The 27794-nt window shown below is 42.3% G+C and overlaps 1 protein-coding gene across 1 annotated transcript; it reads right to left on the bottom strand.

The window, feature by feature from the left end:
- Positions 1 to 1056: 1056 nt before the first annotated feature.
- NLRP9 (NLR family pyrin domain containing 9) lies at positions 1057 to 27794 on the bottom strand (the record flags this gene model as incomplete). Its single annotated transcript, XM_082863001.1, has 9 exons — positions 1057 to 1189; positions 2297 to 2467; positions 2875 to 3045; positions 5133 to 5303; positions 8372 to 8542; positions 10496 to 10663; positions 20123 to 20284; positions 23384 to 24947; positions 27515 to 27794. 9 exons carry the CDS (start codon positions 27792 to 27794, stop codon positions 1057 to 1059), a joined length of 2991 nt encoding a protein of 996 aa, XP_082719127.1.

Raw genomic sequence — 27794 nt, 5'->3', positions numbered from 1 at the left:
TAGCATGGACATATATACACTACCAAATGTAAAACAGATAGCTAGTGAGAAGCAGCTGCATAGCACAGGGAGCTCAGCTCCGTGCTTTGTGACCACCTAGAGGGGTGGGATAAGGAGGGTGGGAGGGAGATGCAAGAGGGAGGGGATATGGGGATATATGTATGCATATAGCTGATTCACTTTGTTATACAGCAGAAACTAACAGAACACTATAAAGCAATTATACTCCAATAAAGGTGTTAAAAAAAAGAATGTATATATATGTATAACTGAGTCATTTTGCTGGACAGCAGAAATTAACACAACATTGTAAATCAACTAACACTTCAATAAAATAAATCTTTAAAATGTATTATACTCAACAAAAATAAAACTCTATATAGGGCCAGTAAGGCATTAATAATTTATTGTAGAGGCAATAGAGAATTAGGCAACGTTTGATGATGACAGTGAGGTATTAATGTGTATTTGAAAAAGAAAACATTGAATTAAACTGTGTAGATACATTTGAAAAATACCGAATTTTTTAAAAAATGGAGTAGCATATGCTAAAGGATAAGTAGCGATCTGGAAATATACTTTTTTACTAAACCAGAAAACTGATGAAAAGTAAGTTTGAACAAACTAAAAATGAAAGGTCCTGTTGGGATGTTAGATGTAGTGAATAAATTCTAAAATCTATAGATACATTCTAGCAGCAGTTCTATGTCAGAAGTGTCAGAGGATTGTGCGTCCTTCAAATCCAAGTTCCTACATCCGAAGACGTCCGGTAAGAAAATAAAGTCATGCTTTCCCAAGTGTTTACCCATTTAATGTATTTGTTCTTCTAAACATTGTGAGGCAGGATGGGAACTTTAAAGATGGGGCATAGAGGACTTAGGCACAGAGAGCACATCCCACAATCATATTGCTAGAATACTGTGAAGGAAGAGCTCTGAAATTACAGTCCCCACTGCCCTGGCGAACAATTTACAGGACAGGGTGTGTCAGGAGGAGAAACGCCCATTGCGACCAAGGAGAAGCCTTTGTGAGAAGATTACTTCAGGACCTTCCCTGTCAGCCAATCACACCCCTGATCCTGTGCTCGTAATCAGTCCAGAGACTGTGTGAAATGGTCAGCTGGGGGTTCGTCTCTTCTACCTCTGTCAGCAGCATCTGAATTTCCTCATCATAGGAAGATTTATTCAGGCTGGGAAAATACAAAAAAAAAAAAAAAAAAAAAGAGTTTTCTTGACTTGACCCATGATGGTTGGCCTCTCTACACCCCAGTGGCTACTTCCTCTCCACTCTTTCCTAGAAACGGCTGGGAGAGCTGTACTGACTGTGCAAAGAATGCACGACACTTTCCTAGAGACAAGGAAAGTGAGGAAGAGGGATGTGAACCGTTTTGTTTATCCTCTGCAGGTCATCGGGGTCGGGGCAAACGGCAGGCATTCACCTATTCATTCTACAGACATCAACTACACACACTCTAAATGCAAACATAATGTTCCAAACAGTATTAACTGCTACTCTTGAGGAAATGTACTTCTGGGTCAAGACTCCGCTCGGTCCTTTACGGAACCCCTTCCAGCTCTGAGCTGGGGTTGCGTCTTTGTGGGCAAGGTAAATAGGGGATGGTGTTTACAGGAAAGCCACCATTCTTGCCTGGGGGTAATTTTGCCTCTCGGGGGGACATGTGACAATGCCAGGAGCCTTTAAAAAATTTTCAGGGAATAGATGTGATAGGCATTCTTTTTAAAAGTTAGTTAATTAAAATTTCATTGAGATATAATTGACATACAACGTTGTGTTAGGTTAAGGTGTGCAATGCATTGGTTTGATACGTTTACGTATTGCAAAATGATTACCACCACAGCGTTAACTAACACCTCTATCATATTGCACAATCTCTCTCTTTTCATTGAACAATTAAAATCTTGTCTCTCCGCAATTTTGAAGTTTTTTGTTTTGTTTTGTTTTTATTGGCCACGTGGCTTGCAGGATCTCGGTTCCCCAACCAGGGATTGAACCAGGGCCACAGCGGCGAAAATGCAGAGTCCTAGCCACTAGACCACCAGGGAAGTCCCTGAAGTTTCCATTTTTGCTCATCATGACTGGAGGGAGGTGTCCCGGGGAATGGAACGTGTGGGCAGCGACCAGAGATGCTACCCAACCTCCTGTGATGCACAGGACAGCTCCGCATAGCAAAGAAATCTCCAGCCCAAATGTGAACCATGCCCATGCGGGGCAAACCCACAGCAGTCTAACCTCCCTCTAAGGTCACTCACCACCGGGGGAAACAGTGTGCACTCACCCAAGCGTCTGCAGGCCACATTCCAGCCTGATCAAGGCTTCACACAGCACCACCGCCCCATCACGGTCCATGCTAATCCATTCCAAGTTCATGCACCTCAGTGATTTGCAGAGAGTGAAAGCCAAGGCCAGGTCCTCACAACAGGCAGAGGTGAGTTCGCACATCTCCAACCTGCACGGGGAAACACCACCTCGAAATGCGGATTCCACGCCTCTGAGAGGAGACTTTGCCATCTAGACACGTCCCCCTCCACAGGGGCACATGTGGCAGTGTCTGGAGACATCTGACACACACGAGGAGTGCTACTAGCATCTCATGGGTGGAGAGAGGCCAGAGATGCAGCTAAACATCCCACAATGCACAGAACAGCCCGCTTCCCCACACAGCAAAGAACCACCCAGTCCCAGATATCAGCCGTGCCAGGCGTGAGCAAACCCTGGTTTCATGGCTGGCATTTTACTTATCAGATTGTTCCAGACACACTTGTTTTCAAACATGCTTCCCCTTCATCCCTTTAATCCTCTAGCTTTTCCTCTTCTTGAAGTAGGTAAGCTTTCCCAACATCACTGGACACTCACCCAAGAGTCTCTAATTTACACTTAGGATGCTTCAAAGCTTCACATAACTGTTTGACACCAGCATCATATATCTTATTGTTCCCTAGTTTCAGGGTTTTTAGTTTCTCACTGTGAATAAGAACAGCAGCGAGGTCCACACAGCAAACAGAAGTGAAGCAACAGCCCACCAACCTGGAGAAAAAAAAAATACACAAAATTCTCCTATACACACAGATATATACGATCATGAGGTCCATATACACACAGATATATACGACCATGAGGTCCATATACACACAAATATATACGACCATGAGGTCCATATACACACAAATATATACGACCATGAGGTCCATATACACACAAATATATACGATCATGAGGTCCATATACACACAGATATATACGACCATGAGGTCCATATACACACAGATATATACGATCATGAGGTCCATATACACACAGATATATACGATCATGAGGTCCATATACACACAGATATATACGACCATGAGGTCCATATACACACAGATATATACGACCATGAGGTCCATATACACACAGATATATATGACCATGAGGTCCATATACACACAAATATATACGATCATGAGGTCCAATCTGGAATGGCTTCACTTATGTTCACTTATTCCTGTAAAGGTAGAAATACTCATGTACTCCTAAGATGATGATGATGGTAGAGATGAAACAACGTGTCCACTTCTCCACTCTCTTCACTCTGCCCAGGCTCCCTGCAGTTCTCCTGTCTCTCCTGTGCTGCCTGGTCTCTCCCCCTGGGGCCTCTGCTCTTGCTGCCTGTCATACTCTTGGTCCAAACACCAGCGGGGCTGCTCCCTTACTCCCTCCAAGTCTCTGTACAAATGTCACCACGCTGAGGACTTCACTGAGTATTTCATATTATATCTCCTATGTATCTCCTGCCCCCAAGCTCATGACGCAGAACTTCCATATGACCCAGCAATCTCACTCCTGGGCTTATATCTGGCGAAAACCACAGCTCAAAAAGATGCGTGCAACCCTATGTTCATTGCAGCAACATGGATGGACCTAGAGATTGTCCTACTGAGTGAAGTAAGTCAGACAGAGAAAGGCAAATAGCATATGATATTGTTTATATGCGGAATCTAAAAAAAGGGTATAAATGAACTTATGTACAAAACAGAAATAGGGTTACAGTTGTAGAAAACAAATTTATGGTTACCAGGGGGAAAAGAGGGGTGAGGGATGAATTGGGAGATTGGGATTGACATATACACACTACTATATATAAAATAGACAACTAGTAAGGACCTACTGCCTAGCACAGCACCTCTACTCAATACTCTGTAATGACTTCTGTGGGAACAGAATATAAAAAAGAGTGGATATATGTGTCACTGATTCACTTTGCTGTACAGCAGAAACTAGCACAACATTGTAAATCAACTCTACTCCATTAAAAATTAATTTAAAAGAGTCAATAGTGCTGATTGAGAAACCACGATAGATGCAGATATGCACACGTACTGGCAACTTCACACTCACAGGTGTGTGCCTGCACGTGGGTGTATGTGTATCTGTGTGTGTGCACGCCACTCCGTGGAAACAGGGACGACAGAGGGTTTCATTTACCGATTTACCTTATCTGCCCGGTAAAAGGAACGACTGATCCTCAGGCTGTGCCTGTCGACTGCGTGCTTCGATGGGCCAGCCAGCGATAATAGCACTTTATGTGCATTATTCCCAGTGGTCGCCTCCATCTTTGTTTTTTAATTGAGGTATAGTTGTTTTACAGTGCTGGTTTCTACTGTACAGAGACGTGGAGTTCCCTGTGCTATACAGCAGGTTCTCATCAGTTATCTATTTTATACATAGGAGTGTATATATGTCAATGCCGATCTCCCAGTTCATCCCACCACCCCACCTCCATCTTTTGAGGTGGGAAATATAATTATCCTCATGTTACACTTGGGGAGAGGTGAGGAACCCTCACAAGGTCACACAGCTAGTTTAGGGCACCTGGGACTCCATTTCCGGTCTTTCCAAGGGCAGAGACCCAACTCCAGAGTGGCAGACCCTACCGAGTCCTGACAAGCCCTAGAGTCAAGACACACACCCATCAGCGAGCCCCAGAGATATCACGTGGGGTAAACATGTAGCCTAGTTTTTTTTTTTTCTTCAGCAGACTCCATGCTTTTCCCCCCTTCCTGTTTCCTTCCCAGGATGCCCACAGCCAAAAAGGAAACGCTGACATTCAAGCAAATCACAGCCAGACCTACCACAACTCCTCTAGGTTGCAGTTCGGGTGTTTCAGTGATTCACATAGCGTTATCACTCCATCATCTTCCAGGAAATTTAACCCCAGATCGAGAAAAGACAGGGATTTGTTGCACAGAAGGACTTGGGAGATGTAGTCGCAGGCTACAGAGGTGAGGCAACAGTACGTCAATCTGCAAAGACACACATACTTCATCCGTCAACCTACTTAAGCTCTATAGGGTCATATTTTCATGAAACTCCATGTAAAAACTTTCTTGTACTTCGTGGTCACTTAGAAAAAATAGGAGGATTAAAACGTGCAGCAGGTGTGGAAATACAGAAGGATGTGGACTACAGGGTCCCAAACCGGGGAACGGAATCTCGGATCCCAGTTCCAAGTCAGATCATCACCAGCTGGATGAACTTGGACAAAAGTCATCCCTTCTCTGTGACACAGTGTGCTTATTATTTATAATAGCTGGACAACATCCTATTTCACATTCTTCTTTTAAAATGTTATTTAAAAAAATTTGTGGTTATGAGTTCTTGTCTACTCGCTATTGGGAATTTAGAAAACAGAGGGAGGCATATGATACAAGTTGCAACCGGGCAGATCAAGACTGAATATGACCTCTGAATGTAGTTGGTTTAGCTGACATTTCATGCGGAATTCTACACTTCTAACTATCACACACAAGCCAGATACCTGGGACTCCACAGCAGATGGTTACATGGCAAATAACAGGTGGAAAGGATCAGGAACCCACTTTGGGTGGGGCAGGCACGGTCCAGTTCACCTCACTCCACCAGCTCCCCCATCCACCCACCGACTCCCGTTACCTCCCTGGCCCCTTCAGGTGCATCTCAGAATGTCACCTTTGGCAGGAAGTATACTCAATTCTTTGACTAGCAAACACTACTCACTCATGGTGGGTTTTCCCTTTCAGTTTTTGAATTTTTGAAATCAGACAATAAGCAACTGATTCCTACTTTTTTTGATGAAATATGCTTTCTCTAACATTTAAAAAAATTAAGACTTTAATGGTTACATAATATAATCTCTGATGGTTCCATGACCCTACAATTATACATTTCCTGAATCTGCATTTGTATTTTTATACTTTCTGCCATTTTAAGCTATACGGAATTAACACCTTGCATCAAAAATTTTTGGAAGTTCTGAGGTTTATTATTAAATAGACTTTTCATTTGTTTCTTGATTTATTAGCCAACCTACTTTGCAAAAAAAAACTTAGTGCTTTCGATCATACTATAAACTTGCCCATTTTGCAGAATTCTGGCCAAGTGGAATATATTTTTTACATTTGTACTTTTGTTTCAAAGGGTATTAAACATTTAAATATTAAAAATATTAACTACTAAAAATAGGTTGAACATTAGTGGATTGGGGTAAGGGCTATAAGAGAATTTTTGTGCTATTTTTCCAACTTTCCTGCAAGTCTAGTTTTTATTTTGAAACTAGTTCAAAATAAAGTTTAAAAAAGTGGGTTGAACATTTTTTTCTTTTAAAATTACTAGCGACTTTCTTGCATCTTTAGTAGTCTTTCATTTTTTTTTTTTTTTTTAACATCTTTATTGGGGTATAATTGCTTTACAATGGTGTGTTAGTTTCTGCTTTATAACAAAGTGAATCAGTCATACATAAACATATGTTCCCATATGTCTTCCCTGTTGCGTCTCCCTCCCTCCCACCCTCCCTATCCCACCCCTCCAGGCTGTCACAAAGCACGGAGCCAATATCCCTGTGCCATGCGGCTGCTTCCCACTAGCTATCTACCTTACTACGTTTGTTAGTGTGTATATGCCCACGACTCTCTCTCGCTCTGTCACAGCTCACCCTTCCCCCTCCCCATAACCTCAAGTCCGTTCTCTAGGAGGTCTGCATCTTTATTCCTGCTTTACCCCTAGGTTCTTCATGACATTTTTTTTCTTAAATTCCATATATATGTGTTAGCATACGGTATTTGTCTTTTTCTTTCTGACTTACTTCACTCTGAATGACAGACTCTAGGTCTCTCCACCTCATTACAAATAGCTCAATTTTGTTTCTTTTTATGGCTGAGTAATATTCCATTGTATATATGTGCCACATCTTCTTTATCCATTCATCCGATGACGGGCACTTAGGTTGTTTCCATCTCCGGGCTATTGTAAATAGAGCTGCAATGAACATTTTGGTACATGACTCTTTTTGAATTTTGGTTTTCTCAGGGTATATGCCCAGTAGTGGGATTGCTGGGTCATATGGTAGTTCTATTTGTAAGTAGTCTTTCATTTTTAAGGAATAAAGATTCAAGTTTAAAAACAACAAAAAATTTAAATGATGTATTTTGAAGAACTCTTAGATAAACACAGCTCGGTTAAGTGACCAGTTGTTGAATACACTTTAATGCTACTTATTGTATAATATCACACAGGATTTAATAGCCAAATCCTTTCATCTTCCAATATGTCATTTCTTTTGTACCTCTGAAGATTTTTTGGTCTAATCTTTATAGTGCAGAGTTTGTTCCTTATTTTTTTAATAGTTTGGTTTTAATGGTTAATGTTCCTGGACCTTATTTTAGTTTGGATTTTCCCTTACAGTCTAAAAAGTCATCTGAGTAATAATATTCTCACCTTCTACGGTAAATACCACTTTGGGTGGGTATGTAATACACAGGTCTATATACACATACACACCTGTGCATGCACATACACACAAAGAAAAGTTTTGTTTCTAGACGACTTATTCGCTTCCACAGACTTGGGTGTTCTTGCACCTGTACCCTACTTTAAGGCATTTTTTTATTTAGCACTGAGTTTCTCCTGTGGCCTCACTGGGTAAATAGAAAACCCTTTCTCTTGCCCCTAACAAGGAAGCAGTTTGTTTTATATCTTAGCAACAAGAAAGAAGTGGAGACATTGTTCCCAGCGATAACCTAGAACCTATGCAACCCCACACAGGCAAGTAATCACATGAATTCCTTTTTCTTCATTATTTATACCGTCCCTCTCCCCAGCCCCCAGTACACCTACAGAGACATCATCCTTCTTCATGATCACCAAGATTTACTGGGCTCCAAATTAGATGCCAGGCGTCTAAGGGCTAGTCTTATATCTCTTGAATTCAACCTCGTGGCTCCTCTGGGGGGCAAATATTGGTATCTGCTCCATTTTGCTGGACCGTTCAGGGTCCGTGGGCATGCTCTGCCGTCTGCCCCCTCCCCCAGGCCTCCCCTCCCCCACGCTGACTCACAGCAGTGCCTCCAGGGCACAGGCTGGATCCTTCAGGGCGTCACACAACACCCTCACTCCTTCGTCCTTCAGGGGATTGTCTACCAAGGAGAGAAGCTTCAGCTTCTTGTTATGGACGAGAACAGAGGCGATGTCTTCGCAGCCTTCGTCCGTGATGTCACATTTTCCCAACCTACACGAGAGACACATGTGGTGGAATGGCGTATGCACAACCGACCCTGGACCACATCCTGGCTCCTGATCCCGCACCCGCCAGCTCCAGACTTTGTAAAGGCACGGATGTAATTACATGACTTTCCTCACGGATCCTGTATTGCTTTAGGAAAGCAGTAAGTTAGGAAAACGTCTGAGCCCGTGCTTCTCAACAATGCTGTGGACAGCCGTCCACAGCAAAGAATGATCTGGACCTCAATGAGTCTGATTACCTGATTATTTATCATCAGTAGTGATAAGGTTGAGAAACCCTGGTCTGAGCCTTCATGCAGCTTAAAAGAACATCTCATGGGCTAGAGCAGGTTTCTCAACCTCAGCACTGCTGACACTGTGGGCTAGATCACTCCTTACTGTGGGGGCTTCCTGTGTGTTGTAGGCTGTTGAACAGCATCCCTGAGCTCTACCCACCAGATGTCTAGAGCATCCTTCCCATGTAATCATGACCATCAAACCTGTCTCCACAATTCACAAACACTAGTGACCTAATCATTTAGAACAAGCTCCTCCCTAAAGTGCTTTTTCCATTAGCTCACCCCTCTTCTGTGTGAGCAGAGTGAGTTCAACTTTCTTTCCTATTGCAATAGTCTTAACTCCTTCCTACTGCAAAATCTTTTTTTTAATTAAAAAAATTTTTTTTGATGTGGACCATCTTTAAAGTCTTTATTGACTCTGTTACAATATTGCCCCTATTTTTTATGTGTTTTGGCTTTTTGGAGCAAGGCGTGTGGGATCTTAGTTCCCCGACTAGGGATCGAACCCACACCCCCCGCATTGGAAGGTGAAGTCTCAACCGCTGGACCACCAGGGAAGTCCCGCGATCATCTTAAATGAAATCTTCCTTGCTATGAAAAAAAAAAAGTCTCTAGATATGGACACCTCCTAACAGAGGATGAAACTATCCTCTGTTGAGAATTATTGGGCTGGAGAGAACCTCATTTTGAGGACTTCCCACTCCCAAAATACCAAACTGAAGGCAAGAGCACAGTTGGTCTGCCCCAAAGAAGCAAAGATTCTACCTATAAGCTGTGTACAACTGACTCCTGGTTTCCTAGATCTGTTACCCAAGTCTTATGCTAACCATGTAAAATGAAACACTCTATGCCAATGGCATAATGTGAAACAGGGCCAATACTAAGGAATTTTGTAAGCGCCCCCTGAGTAGAGAGAGCTAGTGTAGAAGAAAAGAATTGTTATGATACGGAAACAGCTAGAATGCTAGATAGGGTCAATAGCAAGCCTGTATGTTCAAACAACTCTTATTCATGGACCCTGTCTCTCCTGATGAACCTTGACAGATGAAATTAACCGAGTGTATGTGATTATCATATTACTGGTGGAGAGAACAGTGTATTCTCTTGGTCGGTTTAATGAGTTGTTTTTGTTTATTGCTACTTCTGTTACTCCCTTTTGTTCTTCCTGCTGAAAAACGGATTGAGCCTGTTTAAGAAATCACCCAGTGACGCTAAGGGCATCCCAGATCATTTTCAAGATGAAGAAGTGACTTTGGGCAAATCACTTTCCCTCCAGCCTCAACGTTGTCATCTGGCAGTTACAAGATCACACTTGTGATCATCCGTAAACTTTCTCATTTTAAGTTTCTCTATCTTCAGGAAAAAGAAACTGGAGTTACGGTTTTGGTATGGTCGGTTGGGAGCAGAGCCAAGGAGAATCAGATAAGGTGTCCATGAGAAGTAATTCAAGTGAGCACCAGAGAAAGGAAAGACGGGACAGACCTGAGAGGAAGCCTTGTCCTTTAGAATCCATCCATCCTCATCTTACTAGGAGGTCTACCGATACTGAGATGGAAGTGGTGAAATGAGTAAGAGACAAAGACACGAAAGAAAATGGGCATATTCGAACTGCAAAGTTCACACTGGAAAAAAAATATATCGTGGACAACCCCGAGACTTACAGCAGTGCTTCTATGTTACACACTGGGTGTTTCAGCGTCTCACACAGCTGCCTGACGTCCATATAGGAGAGGCCAGTGCCATAGAGGTTCAGGTATTTCAAATGAGGGTTATGAAGAATGGCCTTAAAGAAGTATAGGCTATTTGCAAGGTTCGAAGCAAAGTTATACCTGCAAAAGATGAGGAAATACGGTAACTCATGCAATGAAGTCCAAGCACAGAGCAAAATACCTGTTGCACCGTTCTTCCTACTTTCCATGCTTAGGCTCCCAAAAATTTTTTTTGGATATCTGGTTACTGCTGCCTATAAATTCTCTCCGGGATCTTCAGACGCCAGATGAGATGGTGCCTGTTTCTGCGAAGTCCTTCCACTTCTGAATACTACCGCAGATGCTATAAGGGAAGAGAATCAAACTTACCCCACATTAACCTCTGAGCACCATGAGGGGAGAAATACCATGTGTGGACCTCCTTGCATCCCAGGCCTGGCTCGGTGCTTCCCATCCAACAGAGACACACGTATTCAAATTACTGCGTGCCAAGCCAGACCCTTCCCCAAGGAAAGGCTCCACTCCTGTTTAAAAACTGAGGTTGTTTTTAAAAGGAGACAATTTTTAAAAGCTAAAATAAAAAATAAAATAAATAAAAAGGAGGCAATATATTGGGTCGGCCACAAAGTTTGCTTGGGTTTTCTATAAGATGTCCATCAACAGAGGAATGGATAAAGAAGATGTGGTACATATATACAATGGGATATTCCTCAGCCATAAAAAGGAACAAAAGGGCTTCCCTGGTGGCGCAGTGGTTGAGAGTCCGCCTGCCGATGCAGGGGACACGGGTTCGTGCCCCGGTCCGGGAAGGTCCCACATGCCGCGGAGCGGCTGGGCCCGTGAGCCATGGCCGCTGAGCCTGCGCGTCCGGAGCCTGTGCTCCGCAATGGGAGAGGCCACAACAGTGAGAGGCCCACATAACGCAAAAAAAAAAAAAAAAAAAAAAAAAGAATAGAAAGAGGAACAAAATAGGGGACTTCCCTGGTGGCGCAGTGGTTAAGAATCCACCTGCCAATGCAGGAGACACGAGTTCGAGCCCTGGTCCGGGAAGATCCCACATGCCGCGGAGCAACTAAGCCAGGGCAACACAACTACTGAGCCTGTGCGCCACAACTACTGAAGCCCACTTGCCTAGAGCCTGTGCTCCACAACAAGAGAAGCCACCACAGTGAGAAGCCCACGCACCGCAAAGAAGAGTAGCCCCCGCTCGCCACAACTAGAGACAGCCCATGCGCAACAACGGAGACCCAACGCAGCCATGAATAAATAAATAAATTTTTTAAAAGAAAAGGAACAAAATAGTGCCAGTTGCAGAGATGTGGACAGACCTAGAGACTGTCATACAGCATGAAGTCAGAGAGAGAAAAACAAATATTGTATAATATCGCTTATATGTGGAATCTAGAAAAATGGTACAGATTAACCTATTTGCAAAGCAGAAATAGAGACAGATATGTAGAGAACAAACATGGTTACCAAGGGGGGAAGTGGGGGTGGGATGAACTGGGAGATTGTGATTGACATATATACACTAATATGTATAAAATAGATAACTAATAAAAACCTGCTGTATAGCACAGGGAACTCTACCCAGTGCTCTGTGGTGATCTAAATGGGAAGGAAATCCAAAAAAGAGGGGATATATGTATACATATAGCTGATTCACTTTACTGTGGTAGAAACTAACACAACGTTGTAAAGCAACTATACTCCAATACAAATTTTAAAAAATAAATAGATAGAATTACTAGTAGCTAAAAATAGAAAGTAACAACTTGGGTTGAATTTATATTGAACATATGATCTACTACTGAAATTCGTACTGAAATAAAATTTCTGAGTTTAAAAAAAACAGATTTATTTTTAAAGGAGACAATTTTTAAAAGTTAAAATAAAAAATAAAATAAATACAAAGGAGACAATATATTGGGTCAGCCAAAAAGTTCGTTCAGGCTTTCTGTAAGATGTTACGGGAACACCCAAACGAAATTTGTGACCAACCCAATAGGTCATGGTTCAAGACTCAGGCTCCTGAGATAGAGAAAACCGCATTAGAACATTTGCTTTTCCCTTGGATATTTTGTAAGGTTGGGCAAATTAACTTAACGGTGGAGTTTCTTCATGAAACAAGTAGAGAGGGTCATGATGGTTAAGAAATCATGATTTATTATAGTTCCTGGAACATGACCAGGCTTTGATTTTTTAGGTTTTTTTTTTAAGATTTTTTTTGGATGTGGATCATTTTTTTTCATTATCTTTTATTTGCACTTACTTTATTGATTTACTTATATATTTTTTCACCCATTTGTTTAGTAGGTTGTTTATTATTATTATTTTAACATCTTTACTGAAGTATAATTGCTTTACAATGGTGTGTTAGTTTCTGCTTTATAACAAAGTGAATCAGTTATATATAAACATACGTTCCCATATCTCTTCCCTCTTGCGTCTCCCTCCCTCCCACCCTCCCTATCCCACATTTGTTACAGTATTCCTTCTTTTTTATGTTTTGTTTTTTTGGCCATGAGGCATGTGGGATCTTAGCTCCCTGACCAGGGATGGAACCTGCACCCGCACCTCCTGCACTGGAAGAAGTCTTAACCCCTGGACTGCCAGGGAAGTCCCAGGTTTTGATTTTTTAATAACATATATTAAATGTATAATATATATATACTTTTTAAAAATTCATATATGATTTATAAATACATGCCACACGGCGTGGCTCTCGGTGTCCTGACTTAAGTGTACCCTGACTTCTCCCCTCCTAATCGACTTTGAGAAATAACAAAGCAAATATTCGGCCATGTTCAAGCACTAAAATGTGAATTATGCATTGGCCAGAAATAAAAGACAGGCGTGAGGGACACAACAGCCTGGAAGACTTGTGGGAATTCCTGGCAGAGGGATGCCCTAAACGTATGAACAATACCCAAGGCACTTCCTGCCCAGAGATGGATGCAGCCCAGGACAGCAGGGTGGGACTCGTAGGGATTTGAGGGAGGGGGCTAGTACTGTCAGGAGAAGACAGGCTGGCCCAGTGAACAGGAGAAGTGCTACCATGGAAAGACAGGGAAGGCCCTTGATGTGCCGGTGACACCTGTGAGACATGGGGGCATCAGCAGGTCCTCTGAGCCACCGTGCCACTGAACACACCGTGATTCCCACGCCGGGCAGCTGCAGTGGACTCCGACACCAGGCCGGCAGTAAGCGTTGAGTCAGCAGACAAACGGTGGGAAAACAATCACAAGGGTGAACATCTAATCAATAATTGTCACCATCTACATCATCAGTGCAGATCAGCAACCTCTTGGAAAGGAGACAGACTAAAATGGAAGTGCTGACAGTAACGCAGTTTGTTGGGGTTTTTTTGCTTTCCTTAGAGTTAAGGGAAAAGTTAACAGAGCAAAAAGGGGGGTAAGAAGGGGAGGGATAAATGGGAAGATTGGGACTGACACACACACACTACTGTATATAAAACAGATAAGTAATGAGAACCTACTGTCTGGCACAGGGAACTCTACTCAATGCTCTGCAATGGCCTATATGGGAAAAGAATCTAAAAAAAAAGTGGATATATGTATATATATAACTGATTAACTTTGCTGTACACCTGAAACTAATACAACACTGGAAATCAACTATATGCCAATAAAAATTTAAAATAAAAAAGCAAGCAGAGCAGAATCTCAACCATCAGCAACTTATAATGTTGGTGAACTAAGAACCATGCAACCTTGGAGCCAGGCTGATGGGTTCAACTCCTGGCTCCACCTCTTGCCATCTGTGTGACCTTGGGCATGTTTCTGAATCCTCCCAGGTTGTGGTTTTCTAGTGTGTACCAGGAGGTACTGAGACTGACCACCTCATTAAGTAATTAAAGGCATATAATGAGCTAATACTGTGAAATACCTGTAATAGTTGCCGGACAAGGTGAGTGCTATAGTGAGAGCTGAGTGGACATTTAATCTCTTTGCCTGAGATTTAAAGAGCTCTTATCTTGATGGAGTAAGTGAATCAAACAATGGTTAGTGTAAAAACCTGACACAATGAATAATCATTGATATAAAAATATTTTATAAGCTTGCTAATCTTTTCTTCACATTTTGTGTCCTAACTCTATAAAAATCTGAAGTTTATCTTGTTGATGTTAAAAGGGATGGTTTCAAGTTTTACCTCCCTACTGTAGCAGAGATAAGCCATCCTGATCGTTTTCCTAAACTTAAGCACAAGCCTTCCCCCAAATTATTTTCTTTATTAATCATTTGTCAGTTCTAAGATTGAAAGGGCCCCAGTGAGAGCCAGAAATTAGGTTAAACAAAATTCCCACAGGGATCCATAATATTGAAATTTGTAGACTATTAGGGATAAACAAGAAACCTAAGCACTACCAAAACCGAGGATGTTTTTAGAAGCTGATCTATAACTGAAACATGGAAATGATCAATCTCTACATCTGCGAGTGAAATAATTCAGGGAAAGACACTATATGATCTCACTTCTATATGGGATCTTAGAAAAACACTAAACATAAATATTGGGTGGTTGCCAGAGATTGTGGGTTGGGAGGATGAAATGGTAGAAAGTGGTCAAAAGTTATAAACTTCCAGTTATAAGATAAATAAGTCCTGGGGGGGTCTAATGGTGACTATTGTTAACAACACTGTATTATATATTTGAAAGTTCCTAAGAGAGTAGATCTTAAAAGTTCTCATCCCAAGAAAAAAAAAATTATAACTACACATGTAGGGCAATACGTGTTGGGCAATACGTGTTAACTAAATAAACTTCTTGTGGTGATCACTGCAATATACACATGTATCAAATCATCACATTGTACCCCTAAAATGTATACAACGTTCTATGTCAATTACCCCTAAAATGAATACAATGTTCTATGTCAATTACCCCTAAAATGTACACCATGTTCTGTCAATTACACCTAAAATGAATACAATGTTCTATGTCAATTACACCTAATATGAATACAATGTTCTATGTCAATTACACCTAAAATGAATACAATTCTATGTCAATTACCCCTAAAATGAATACAATGTTCTATGTCAATTACACCTTGATAAAAACTGGGAAAAAATCTACATCTGCAAAGCTGAATTTAAGGAAATTCCCTGGCGGTCCAGTGGTTGGGACTCTGTGCTTTCACTGACGAGGGCCTGGGTTCTATCCCTGGTTGGGGAACTAAAATCCCACAAGCCACATGGTGTGCCCCCACCCCCCAAAAAATTGTTTTTCTAAAAGAGCTGATAGTAGGAAGCGGCTGCATTGCACGGGGAGATCAGCTTGGTGCTTTGTGACCACCTAGAGGGGTAGGATAGAGAAGGTGGGAGGGAGATGCAAGAGGGAGCGATATGGGGATATATGTATATGCATAGCTGATGCACTTTGTTATAGGGCAGAAACTAACACAACATTGTAAAGCAATTATACTCCAATAAAGATGTTCCAAAAAAGGCTGAATTTAAGAAAAAATCAATAGAATTCAAAGAAACAAGGGAAAAAAGATTTAATATTCAACATGTATTCTCATCATTAAAGGATACAGTTGCAAGGGAGATGGTTTTAGACTCAAGTTTACTCAAACTTTTGACTCAAATTTGCTCCCGGTAGAGACTCTTGGAAAAGCTCTTGGTATAGTGACATAGGATGAACAATGAATTCAGCTGGAAACAATGAGTCACAGAAGCAAGAATAAGCTACGAAATTGGCACATGTGTCTAAAAGAGGCACAGGCTTGTCAGTTACAACCTGATACCACATGGTATCTCCACGGTAGACAGATGGTACAAGGTAGGAAGTAGGTAGCAAAAGAAAGGCAAGGCATTTCAAGGGTGCTCCAGGTCAAAGAGCTACTTACTAACTCAAGATCTTCTCACTTCAAAGAGCAACCCTTCATCTCTGCAATCACGCCAAACTACCTGTTCATTCTCTTCACTGGACAAATACTTAAGTTCCAACTAGATACCAGGGTGCTGGGTGTATACAGACACGAATATGACAGTCCAGGACCCAGAACCCAGAGCTTACCTTCTGCTTGGAGGCAATTACAACAGAAGAGTGGCAATTTCATAACTGATACTGAAATCAAACATAGGATGGGGTTCTAGAGTGGCTGGGCTGGGGGTCCGGGCTGCTTGACTGGGGGGAAGGGTGGTCAGAGAAGGCATCTCGAAGAGCTTGCCTGGTGAAAGTCTAGGGAAAGACTGACCGGAAAGGAGAGCAGCTGGAACAAACATTCTGAGTCAGGAATGAGCTCGGTCAGGGGTTTGAAAGAAAGTTAAGTTCCGTGGGCCACAGCATACGATGGGGAAGCAGGTGAAGGATAAACCAGAGAGAAGGAAGGGAAAAGCTCAGATTCTGAATATTTTCCTAATGATGGGAAATCATGAAAAAGACTTCAAGGCATAATTTATTATTTAAAAAAAATCTCTCCACCTCCTAGAGTAATGAAAATAAAAACAAAAATAAACAAATGGGATCTAATTAAACTTGAAAGCTTTTGCCCAGAAAAGGAAACCATGAACAAAAAGACAACCCTCAGAATGGGAGAAAATATTTGTAAACGAAGCAACCAACAAAGGATTAATCTGCAAAATATACAAATAGCTGTACAGCTCAATATCAGAAAAACAAACCACCCAATCAAAAAATGGGCGGAAGATCTAAATAGACATTTCTCCAAAGAAGGCATACAGATGGCCAAGAAACACATGAAAAGATGCTCAACAGCACTAATTATTAGAGAAATGCAAATCAAAACTACAATGAGGAGGCTTCCCTGGTGGAGCAGTGGTTTGAGAGTCTGCCTGCCGGTGCAGGGGACGCGGGTTCGAGCCCTTGTCTGGGAGGACCCCACATGCCGTGGAGCAACTGGGCCTGTGAGCCACAACCGCTGAGCCTGCGTGTCTGGAGCCTGTGCTCCACAACGAGAGAGGCCGCGATGGTGAGAGGCCAGCGCACCGCGATGAAGAGTGGCCCCCGCTCGCCACAGCTGGGGAGGGCCCTCACACGGAAACGAAGACCCAACACAGCCAAAGGTAAATACATAAATAAATGAATTTATAAAAAAAAAACTACAATGAGGTATCACCTTACACCAATCAGAATGGCCATCATCAAAAAATCTACATAGGGGCCTCCCTGGTGGCGCAGTGGTTGAGAGTCCGCCTGCCGATGCACGGGACACGGCTTCGTGCCCCGGTCCGGGAGGATCCCACATGCCGCGGAGCGGCTGGGCCCGTGAGCCATGGCCGCTGAGCCTGCGCGTCCGGAGCCTGTGCTCTGCAGCGGGAGAGGCCACAGCAGTGAGAGGCCCGCGTACCGCAAAAAAAAAAAAAAAAAAAAAAAAAAAAAAAAAATCTACATAATGCTGGAGAGGGTGTGGAGAAAAAGGAACCCTCCTGCACTGTTGGTGGGAATGTAAATTGGTGCAGCCACTATGGAGAACAGTATGGAGGTTCCTTAAAAAACTAAAAGTAGAGCTACCATATGACCCAGCAATCCCACTACTGGGCACATACCCTGAGAAAACCATAATTCAAAAAGACACATGCACCCCAATGTTCATTGCAGCACTATTTACAATAGCCAGGTCATGGAAGCAACCAAAATGTCAATTGAAAGAGGAATGGATGAAGAAGATGTGGTACATATATACAACGGAATATTCCTCAGCAATAAAAAAGAACAAAATAATGCCTTTTGCAGCAACATGGATGGACCTAGAGATAGTCATACTGAGTGAAGTAAGTCAGACAGAGAAAGACAAATATGTGGAATCTTTAAAAAATGATACAAATGAACTTATTTACAAAACAGAAACAGACCCACAGATTTCGAAAACAAACTTATGGTTACTACCAAAGGGGAAAGGGGGTGGAGGGAGGGATAAATTAGGAGTTTGGGATTAACATATACACACTACTATATATAAAATAGATAACCAACAAGGACCTACTGTATAGCACAGGGAAATCTACTCAGTATTCTGTAATAATCTATGTGGGAAAAGAATCTGAAAAAGAATGACTGTATGTATAACTGAATGACTTTGCTGTACACCTGAAACTAACAAAACATTGTGAATCAACTATACTCAAATATAAAATAAAAATTAAATTTAAAAAATTTACATAGAGAAAAAAGTATTTCTGTACATAAATGCAGTCTCTCCACTCGAGAAACACCTCCTTTCCGTGACTACCTACCTTTAATAAAAAGCATTCTTTTTACCCTAAAAAAAAAAAAAAGTTATCAGATGTGCTCCAAGGACAAAGGTGCTTCAAGGTCAAAGCATGACGCTGTCTGAAAAAGTTCCAGCGTTACACCCCCTACTGGACTCTTAATCGCCCTCCCCACCCTGTTGCGATGGTTATGAAATTCCTGAGCCCACCTGGGTGACGCCCACCTGGGCAACAGGACCTGTCCCAAATAAGGAAAGGCATCTGGCCTGCCCCACTCCCACCCTATAGAAGGAAGCTATATGTGCCTCGACCAGTCAGTAAACGAAATTTTCACTTCCAACCATTCCTTTGTTTTCTGGCTATAAAAACTGATCAATAGCACACGTACGGGCCCGACTCTCCCAGACTACTGGGAAGTCCGCCCGCTGTTCTGGTAGTGACACTTCCCTCTAATAAATTCTGTCTTCTTTACATTCTGCCTTGTGTCTGGACATTCTTTTCCAACCCGCTTTGGACCAGGACATCAGAGAAGGACTGTGAGCTTCTCTGTGCTTCTGGTACATGTTTTGTAAAAGGGTGATGACAAGATTGTTATGAGGGTTCAAAGACAAAGGAGAAAGTTAATATTAAGCAACCATCTCTGTGCCAAAGAAGTGTTCTATACACGTTACCTATTCTCTGTGCTATTCTTCTTATTCTTCTCTTTTATGAACCTCAGGCTCTTTTCCCACCTGTCCTCAGCACCCTCCTCCTGCGTTACCTGGGAAACATCTATTCTGAGTCCATCATCATCCCAGCAAACATCACCAACCACCAGGACTGTTCCCTCTTAGGTTCCCCAAGCAAGTTTTATTGTACACGTCACTATAGTTAAAACATTTGTTACAGAGAAATGGAAACGGAGGCCACAGTTCAAACACATCCCTACACCAAAACACACGCAGTCTTGTAACACAATGGTAAAACCGATTTCCTCAAAATGCCGATTCTGCTTCTTAAACAAACTTAAGATTTCTCCAAGTCAGCATGAACTTGCAACTCCCCAGCTAACTGGCTGTGCACAAGTGAGCTGATGCCATGGGAAGGAAGGTATAGTTCTAGGGACCACTCACAGCAGAAAAAAAAATGTCCTTTCTCATCCAGGCTTTGTAACCTGAGCTGTAGCTACTGGGAACTGAGCTTCTTGACTACATTCAGTTTTAAAGTCTCCCTGTTTGTCCACAGTTTGTGTCTCACTGAGTAAAACATTTGAATCAAGGAAAGCACTCAGCATTTTCTTTTGAAACACTGGATTGTAGCTTGGGTTTTCAAAAGAAGACAGAGTAGAAAGAATGCCACCCTGCTATTGACTTAAAGAATAGGTGAAGATCCGACTTACACGAACTTCTGGAGTTTACAGACAGGCTGAGCCAGCGTCCTGCAGAGAATCGCCAGGGAGGCCTCGTCGAACTGACAGTTGTCCAAATCTAACATCTGGAAGTTCTCGCTGGCAGTAAATGCGGAGCAGAGATCCCGCCAGAGGGAGAGCTTCTCGATGGTACTACAGGAAGACAAACACCGTGATTCTCCAGCGGCTCAATTCAACTAGTTCCTTAAAAAACTAAGAACAGAGCTAGCATGGGATCCAGCAATCCCACTGCTGGGCATGTATCTGGAGAAAACCATGGTTCAAAAGGACACAGGCACCCCAGTGTTCATTGCAGCAATGTTTACAATAGCCAGGATGTGGAAGCAACCCAGATGTCCATTGACAGATGAACGGATAAAGAAGATGTGGTCCAGGGACTTCCCTGGTGGCCCAGTGGGTAAGAATCTGCACCTCCAATGCAGGGCGCTCAGGTTCGATCCCTGGTCGAGGAACTAGATCCCACATGCATGCCACAACTAAGAGTTTGATGCTGCAACTAAGACCCCACATGCTGCAACTAAGAAGCCCACAGGCCGCAACTAAAGATCCTGCATGCCACAACTAAACATGCCACAATGAAGATCCCACGTGCCACAACTAAGACCTGGCACAGCCTAAATAAATATTTTTTAAAAAGCTGTTCATATTAAAAAAAAAAAAAAGATATGGTCCATATATACAATGGAATATTACTCAGCCATAAAAAAGAATGAAATAATACCATTTGCAGCCACATGGACGGACCTAGAGATAATCATACTAAGTGAAGTAAGTCAAAGAAAGACAAATATCATATGATATCATCTATATGCAGAATCTTTAAAAAATGATACAAATGAACTTATTACAAAACAGAAACAGAAAAACAAACAAACAGAAACAGACTCAACAGGCTTATAAAACAAACTTATGGTCACCAAAGGGGAAAGGTGGGGAGGGGATAAAGTAGGAGTTTGGGACTGACACATACACACTACTGTATATAAAATAGACAACAAATAACCTACTGCATAGCACAGGGAATTCTGCTCAATATTCTGTAATAACCTAAATGGGAAAAGAATTTGAAAAAGAATAGATACATGTATATGTATAATTGAATCGCTTTGCTGTACACCTGAAACTAACACACCATTGTTAATCAACTATACTCCAATACAAAATAAATTTTTTTAAAAGAAAAGAATGCAGGGCTTCCCTGGTGGCACAGTGGTTGAGAGTCCACCTGCCGATGCAGGGGACATGGATTCGTGCCCCGGTCCGGGAGGATCCCACATGCCGCGGAGCGGCTGGGCCCGTGAGCCATGGCCGCTGAGCCTGCACGTCCGGAGCCTGTGCTCCGCAACGGGAGAGGCCACAGCAGTGGGAGGCCCGCGTACCGCAAAAAAATAAAATTAAATAAATAAAAATAAAATAAAATAAATTTAAAAAAGAATGCAGGTAAAAAACCAGAAAAAAGACATTTTCAACACAGGAGAACACCATTCCCAGAGGCTCTCAAAGCTGACAGTCATAATCAAACCTGAACAGGGAGAGAAGCAGTCAGATGCACTGAGTCAACATGCATGGCGGTCAAAGAAGTGAGCCGTGAGGCCAGGGCGACCAGGATCAAGCCCCACCTGAAACACTTGTGGGTTATGTGACACTGGGCAAGCATTCAACATTATTCTGCCTCTGTTTCCTCCTCTTTGGGGTGACAACACTCGACTGTTATGTGGACAAAGATTGATATTTGGTGACCCATCAGCAAACGAGGAACTGTGTCCAAAAACATGACTGTACAGGTAGATGTAAGATAAATAAGTCGCAGGGATGTAAAGACCACAGTTAATAATACCAAACTGCATATCTGAAAGCTTCTGAGAGAGTAGATCTCTCTGTCTTGCTGTTCTGCATGACGTTTTTTCAGTTTGTTGAACAACAATCGATTTACAATATGATATGGACGTCAGGTGTACAACATAGTGCTTTGCTATTTTTATAGGTTACGCACTATACTATGTTAGGATGAAACAGTGACTTCTTCCCTGCATTGTAGATTACGTCCGTGTGACTTCTTTATTTCATAATGGCTAATTCATACCTCTTTGTCCCTTTTACCTATTTTGTCCCTCCCCCTCTCCATCCTCCTCTCCCCTGTGGGAACTGTTTGTTCTCTGTATTGATACTGTTTCTGTTTTCTTATGTTTGCTCATTTATTTTGTCTTGAATCGATTCCACATGTAAGTGAAAAGGTACAGCATTTGTCTTTCTCTGACTTATTTCACTAAGCTTAATACCCTCCAGATCCATCCATGTTGTCACAAATGACAAGATTTCATTCTTTTTTATGGCTGAGTAATATTCCATATATCTGACAATATCTATAAATATTACATCTGGTTATCCATTCATCTGTTGATGGACACTTAGGTTCCTTCCATAACTTGGCTATTATAAACAAGGCTGCTAGGAACATTGGGGTGTATATAAAAGTCTTCATCACTGGAAAAAAAATTCTGTAACTCTGTATGGTGACAGATGTTAACTAGACTTACTATGGTGATCATTCCACAGTATATACAAATATTGAAAATTATGTAGTACACCTGAAACTAATAATGTTGTATGTTAATTATACTTTTTGTCTCTTTGGCCAGGCCATGAAGCATGTGGGATCTTAGTTCGCCAACCAGGGATCAAACCCATGCCCCTGCAGTGGAAGCACGGAGTCTTAACCACTGGACCGCCAGGGAATTATACTTTAATTAAAAAAAAAAAAGACCATGAAAGGGGGTATGTATTTGAGAGCTGAAGTGTGAGCTGGTAGCCTGAGCCTGATGAAAGAATACAAGCTAAAATCAGCAAAGAGAAAAGACACATGGGCAAAATCCAGAGGAAACTAGGCATAAGCTTCCGAGCGTCCCTTCCCAGTGGATTCACCAGGATATGCTAAAATGCTACGGGAAGGGGAAAAAAGCAGCATAGTCCTGGCAACAATAAAAACTGCTTACCTTTCAACTTGACATTGGCCCTATGAAGACAGAAATACTTAAGAAACACAGTTCATGGCCACACGGCTAGCAAATGGCAGTACGAGAACTCAAATCAACGTCTTTCTGACTACAAAAGCCATGTTTTTAAGTACAAAAATACAGTGATTTATGAAATACCCCTTGGGGGTTGGAGCAAGCTAAATATAAATATGGTGTGTGTGTAGGTTAGAGGGAGAGAATTAATAGATGGACTCACTTGGAGATGGATCCAGATTCATCTGTAAAGACATTTTCTATACACAGGTGAAATTTCTGCAAACTCTGGCAATGTTTCAGACAGAACGCAGATACTGTCAGTTCTTCAATGGTACCAATATAAATGTCAATTTCTTTGAAGAAATTCATCACTTGGATTACAAATTCTTGGTCCTGGGTCTCAAACAAACAATTGAACAATTCCTGGAAACTCACCACCATCTTACCGGGGTCACACTGACTTAAAGTTTCAAGGCTTTGAGTTACTTCCTGCTTTATGTCTGTGGACAGTGGAAAACCAAAAGATGTCTCCAGCATGTTTGTTATTTTTTCAGTTGAAAATGCAAACAGGAACAGCCCCATCCAGGACAAATGGGAGCAGGCTTCGCTCATGGCTGCTGTGACAAACTGGGTCACCTTTCCAATGACTGGGTGAGGCCGGTCCTTGGGTCGTTTGAACAGATAGAACAGGGCGGCACAAAATTCTTGGACACACGTGTGGATGAAGGTCAAGCAGTTGCCGCTCCTCTGAAGAAGTCTCACGTCCACCCACATCGAGGTGTCGGATTCAGACACCCCATTCCTCCTGAGATCCCCAGGGCAAAACAGAAACGTGCGAGTCCACATTCCCTCTGCAGCCAAGGTACACAGGCTTTGTAGTCGGGTTCTGTTCTGCTTAGGTGGACAGTTCCCACTTGCTGCTTTGAATACGTTTGTCAAGAAGGACACATACAAACAAGTGATGCTTTCGGAGGCAATCTCCAGGTCTTCGCCTTTCTCCAGCTGCCACTTCAAGCAGGTACAAACCAACCAGCAAACAAACGGACTTTTGCACAAGACAAACAGCGGTCTCTTCTCTCTCACAAAACTGAAGGCTCTGGAGGATTTATTCTTCTCACGGAAGTAATGGGAGAAATACAGCTTCCTTTGGCGTTCAGAGAATCCTGGGAGACATATGCATTTTGTCTGACACAACAAGAAATAATTTTTTTTCATACCCATCTTTCCTAGGGCGATAAGCAGAGAGGATTCTGGGAGCATCTGTTTGTGCAGCAAACTGCTCAGGACAATCTGCGTTGGCCGTTGCTTCTCCCAGTCACCGCACAGGTCAGCGTCAAGCGTCAGGTCAAATTTCAGTTCCTCCAAGCCATCCAGGATGAACAGGATTCTCTCTGGCTGGGAAAAAATGTCTTCGATGGGCTCTGAAGACTCAGGCCAGTCCCTGGAGATGAGCTCCACTAGGCTCGTGTCTGTAATACTGTTCATTTCACTGCCTTTGAGGAAGAAGACAAATGAGAACCTGTCCCTCCACAGGTTTCCCTCCGCCCATTCCAGCATCACTTTTCTCAAAAGCGTTGTTTTTCCAACTCCTTCAGGACCTTGCAAGATCACAGTGGGTGAGGGATTTCCAGGCTTGTCTGCAGTAAGGTAGACAGCATTCAGTTGTTCATATTCATCCTTTGTGGTTTCTTTGTAGAAATCCTCAGGAACTTCAAGGCAGGTCTCCTTTTCCCATATGTCTCGGAATTTTTTCTTCATGTGGTTTCTATATGGGTTTAGCTTATCTGAGTTAACGGGGACAGAATAGAAGACAATTAAAAAATACACTCCAGGGCTTCCCTGGTGGCACAGTGGTTAAGAATCCACCTGCCATTGCAGGGCACACGGGTTCAATCCCTGGTCCGGGAAGATCCCACATGCCACACAGCAACTAAGCCCATGCGCCACAACTACTGAGCCCGCGTGCCACAACTACTGAAGCCCACGTGCCTAGAACCCGTGCTCCACAACAAGAGAAGCCACCGCAATGAGAAGCCCACGCACCGCGATGAAGAGTAGCCCTCGCTCGCCGAGACTAGAGAAAAGCCCGCACGCAGCAACGGAGACCCAAGGCAGCCAAAAATTAAATACATTAAAATAAATTTAAAAAATAAAATAAAATAAACATATGCATGTATGCACATGCTTGGCCATGAAAATAAACAGTAACTCAAAGCCCTTATTAAAAAAAAATACACTCCATCCTTGGGACTCAGATTGACCTCTACAGATTTACTCAGACACACATGCAAAGACTGATGTATATGCCCACATGGGACCAGGCTCCTGAACTCAGTTTTGTTAAGACCAAAATCTATCTGAATTCATGTCCGTGGAAACACCTGATCAAGATTGGAAGCCCATGTCAGAGCTACAGGCTACAGAAAGTGTGAATACTTGGGGATTACATTTCAAACTAGAAGAGGGGTGTTAGCCCCCCCAGTCAAGAATTCATAAGCAGTACTATTTATTTACTGAGGGCCACCCAGGAATCGGGGCTGAGAAAGTTGTCACTGGTACTTCATCTTCCATCTCTTCAACAACCCATTAAGATTCATTCTATGCCTACTTTACAGAAAAGTGTTGAGAGTTTATGTTACTTGGCTAATTTGGTTAATGAACAGATATTTGGGTCAGGTATTTGTCTCAGTTGTCTGACTTGAAATCATAAAGTCTAGACTATTTCTGTTAAGACCATGCTGATTGCAATTTAATTTCAGAAATGCACCCTTGAACTGTCATTCTTTCAACCTTATTAGGTACCTTCCATGTTCAAGGCTACGCACTACGGGAGATAAACAAATTACAAACATAGACAAGGACCATACCCTGCATTGAAGAAATATGAACTACGGTAGGTGAGGCCTTTCTGCATGTCTTCTGAGCAAAGGGCATTGCTAGTTTTGTTTAAGTATGTGTGACTAGGAAAAGAGCTTGGAAATTAGGGAGCCTTTCTCTCTCTGGGACAGAGGAAGATTTGTTTATAAAAATGGGTGATTTCAGGGAGGGGGAGGGATAAATTAGGAGTTTGGGGTTAACATATACACACTTCTATGTATAAAATGAATACCCAGCAAGGACCTACTGTATAGTACTGGAAACGATACTCAATATTTTGTAATAACCTATAAGAGAAAAGAATACGAAAAAGAATATATATATATGTGTATGTACGTATATATATATAGATAGATAGATAGATAGATACATGAATGACTGAATCACTTTGCTGTACACCTGAAACTAACACAACATTATAAATCAACTATACTTCAATTTAAAAAAATCACAATAAAGCCATGAAAACACATGAGAGAGAGAATCTGGAGAGCAGAAATATAAAATACATAGAAATGCCAGGAGAGCTTCTATGGTCATGAACTCCAGTTTGAGGTGAAACACTCAAAAATAACTAAGAACATATTTAAAGAGAAAAAAAACCTTAATGGGTGATTTGTCTCATATTTTGTCACTTTTATTTGCCAGGATTTACAACTCAACTCATCTTATTTTCTGACGGGAGACAAAACGGTGTATCCCCCCAGAGGAGGATATCAAGCAATCAGTGAGCCAAAAATAACTGGTTCGGGTCAGCTCTGTCCCTTCTGGAAAAGTCATCTAACATGAGGAGACACCGTCTGACCTGCATCTTTTTCACTTGTAAACCTCAGAGTCGTGGTAAGAATGAAAAGACATTATGCATAAAAAGTTCTTTCTATAGCACCAGGGGCATATGTTCTCTATAATGATTTCCTCATCTTAGGACTCTGCCCAGTCTCTTGTGCAGGTCTGGTCAAAAGGATGTGACCTACATGGGGAAGCAATCTAAAAAAGAGCGGATATGTGTCTATATTACTGATTCACTTTGCTGTACGGGAGAAACTAACACAACATTGTAAATCAACTATACTCCAATAAAAAAATGTTTGCATAAATTTTTTAAAAAAAGGATGGACAATAACCATCATGGAATTCCATCTCAGCAGTCCTGGTTGTGCAGACACTAAGTCCCGGGTCATCTCCTGGAATAGCATTGACTCACCGTGGAACAGAAAAATGGGGAGCAGACACTTAGAGGAACGATTTGTCTCAGGACACGACGCATCCACAGTCCATCACTGGCCCATGAATGACCAGAGTTGGCTTGCAATTCTTCTACTATTTCCAAGCGTCCTACTGACCTACACACATCCTCAACTGACGGAGCCATGGCCACTAACACAGTAACAATGTGACCTTCATTATTAGGAGCTCCCAGTAAACCAACCTTCCCCCAAGGCTCCCTGCGCTGCATCCCTTTCATGACACTTACGTCTGATCTCGTCCCGAGCCTTCGTCCAGAGATCTCCCCGGTTGATCAGCAGAAAGAGACTCAGGGTCACATCCCATGCCAGTGTCCCTGGGTAATGCTTGCTCAGCAGCTGTGACAGCTTTCCTCGTGAAGCCTTCTTTAGCTCGGTCCACGGGATTGGCTTGAGTTTGAATTTCAGAGATTCTTGCTTGAGCAGCTCCTTAAATTTCCAGAACTCTTCCTTTTTGAGCTCCTCCAGGTACCACAGCAAACCAAAGTCAGAAAAAAAAGATTCAGCCAT

Source organism: Leucopleurus acutus (genome assembly GCF_964270905.1).
Source record: "Leucopleurus acutus genome assembly, chromosome: 20".
Lineage (NCBI taxonomy): Eukaryota > Metazoa > Chordata > Mammalia > Artiodactyla > Delphinidae > Leucopleurus > Leucopleurus acutus.
Note: the sequence above shows the minus strand (reverse complement) of the source record. Positions and strands in the feature narration are given on the sequence as shown.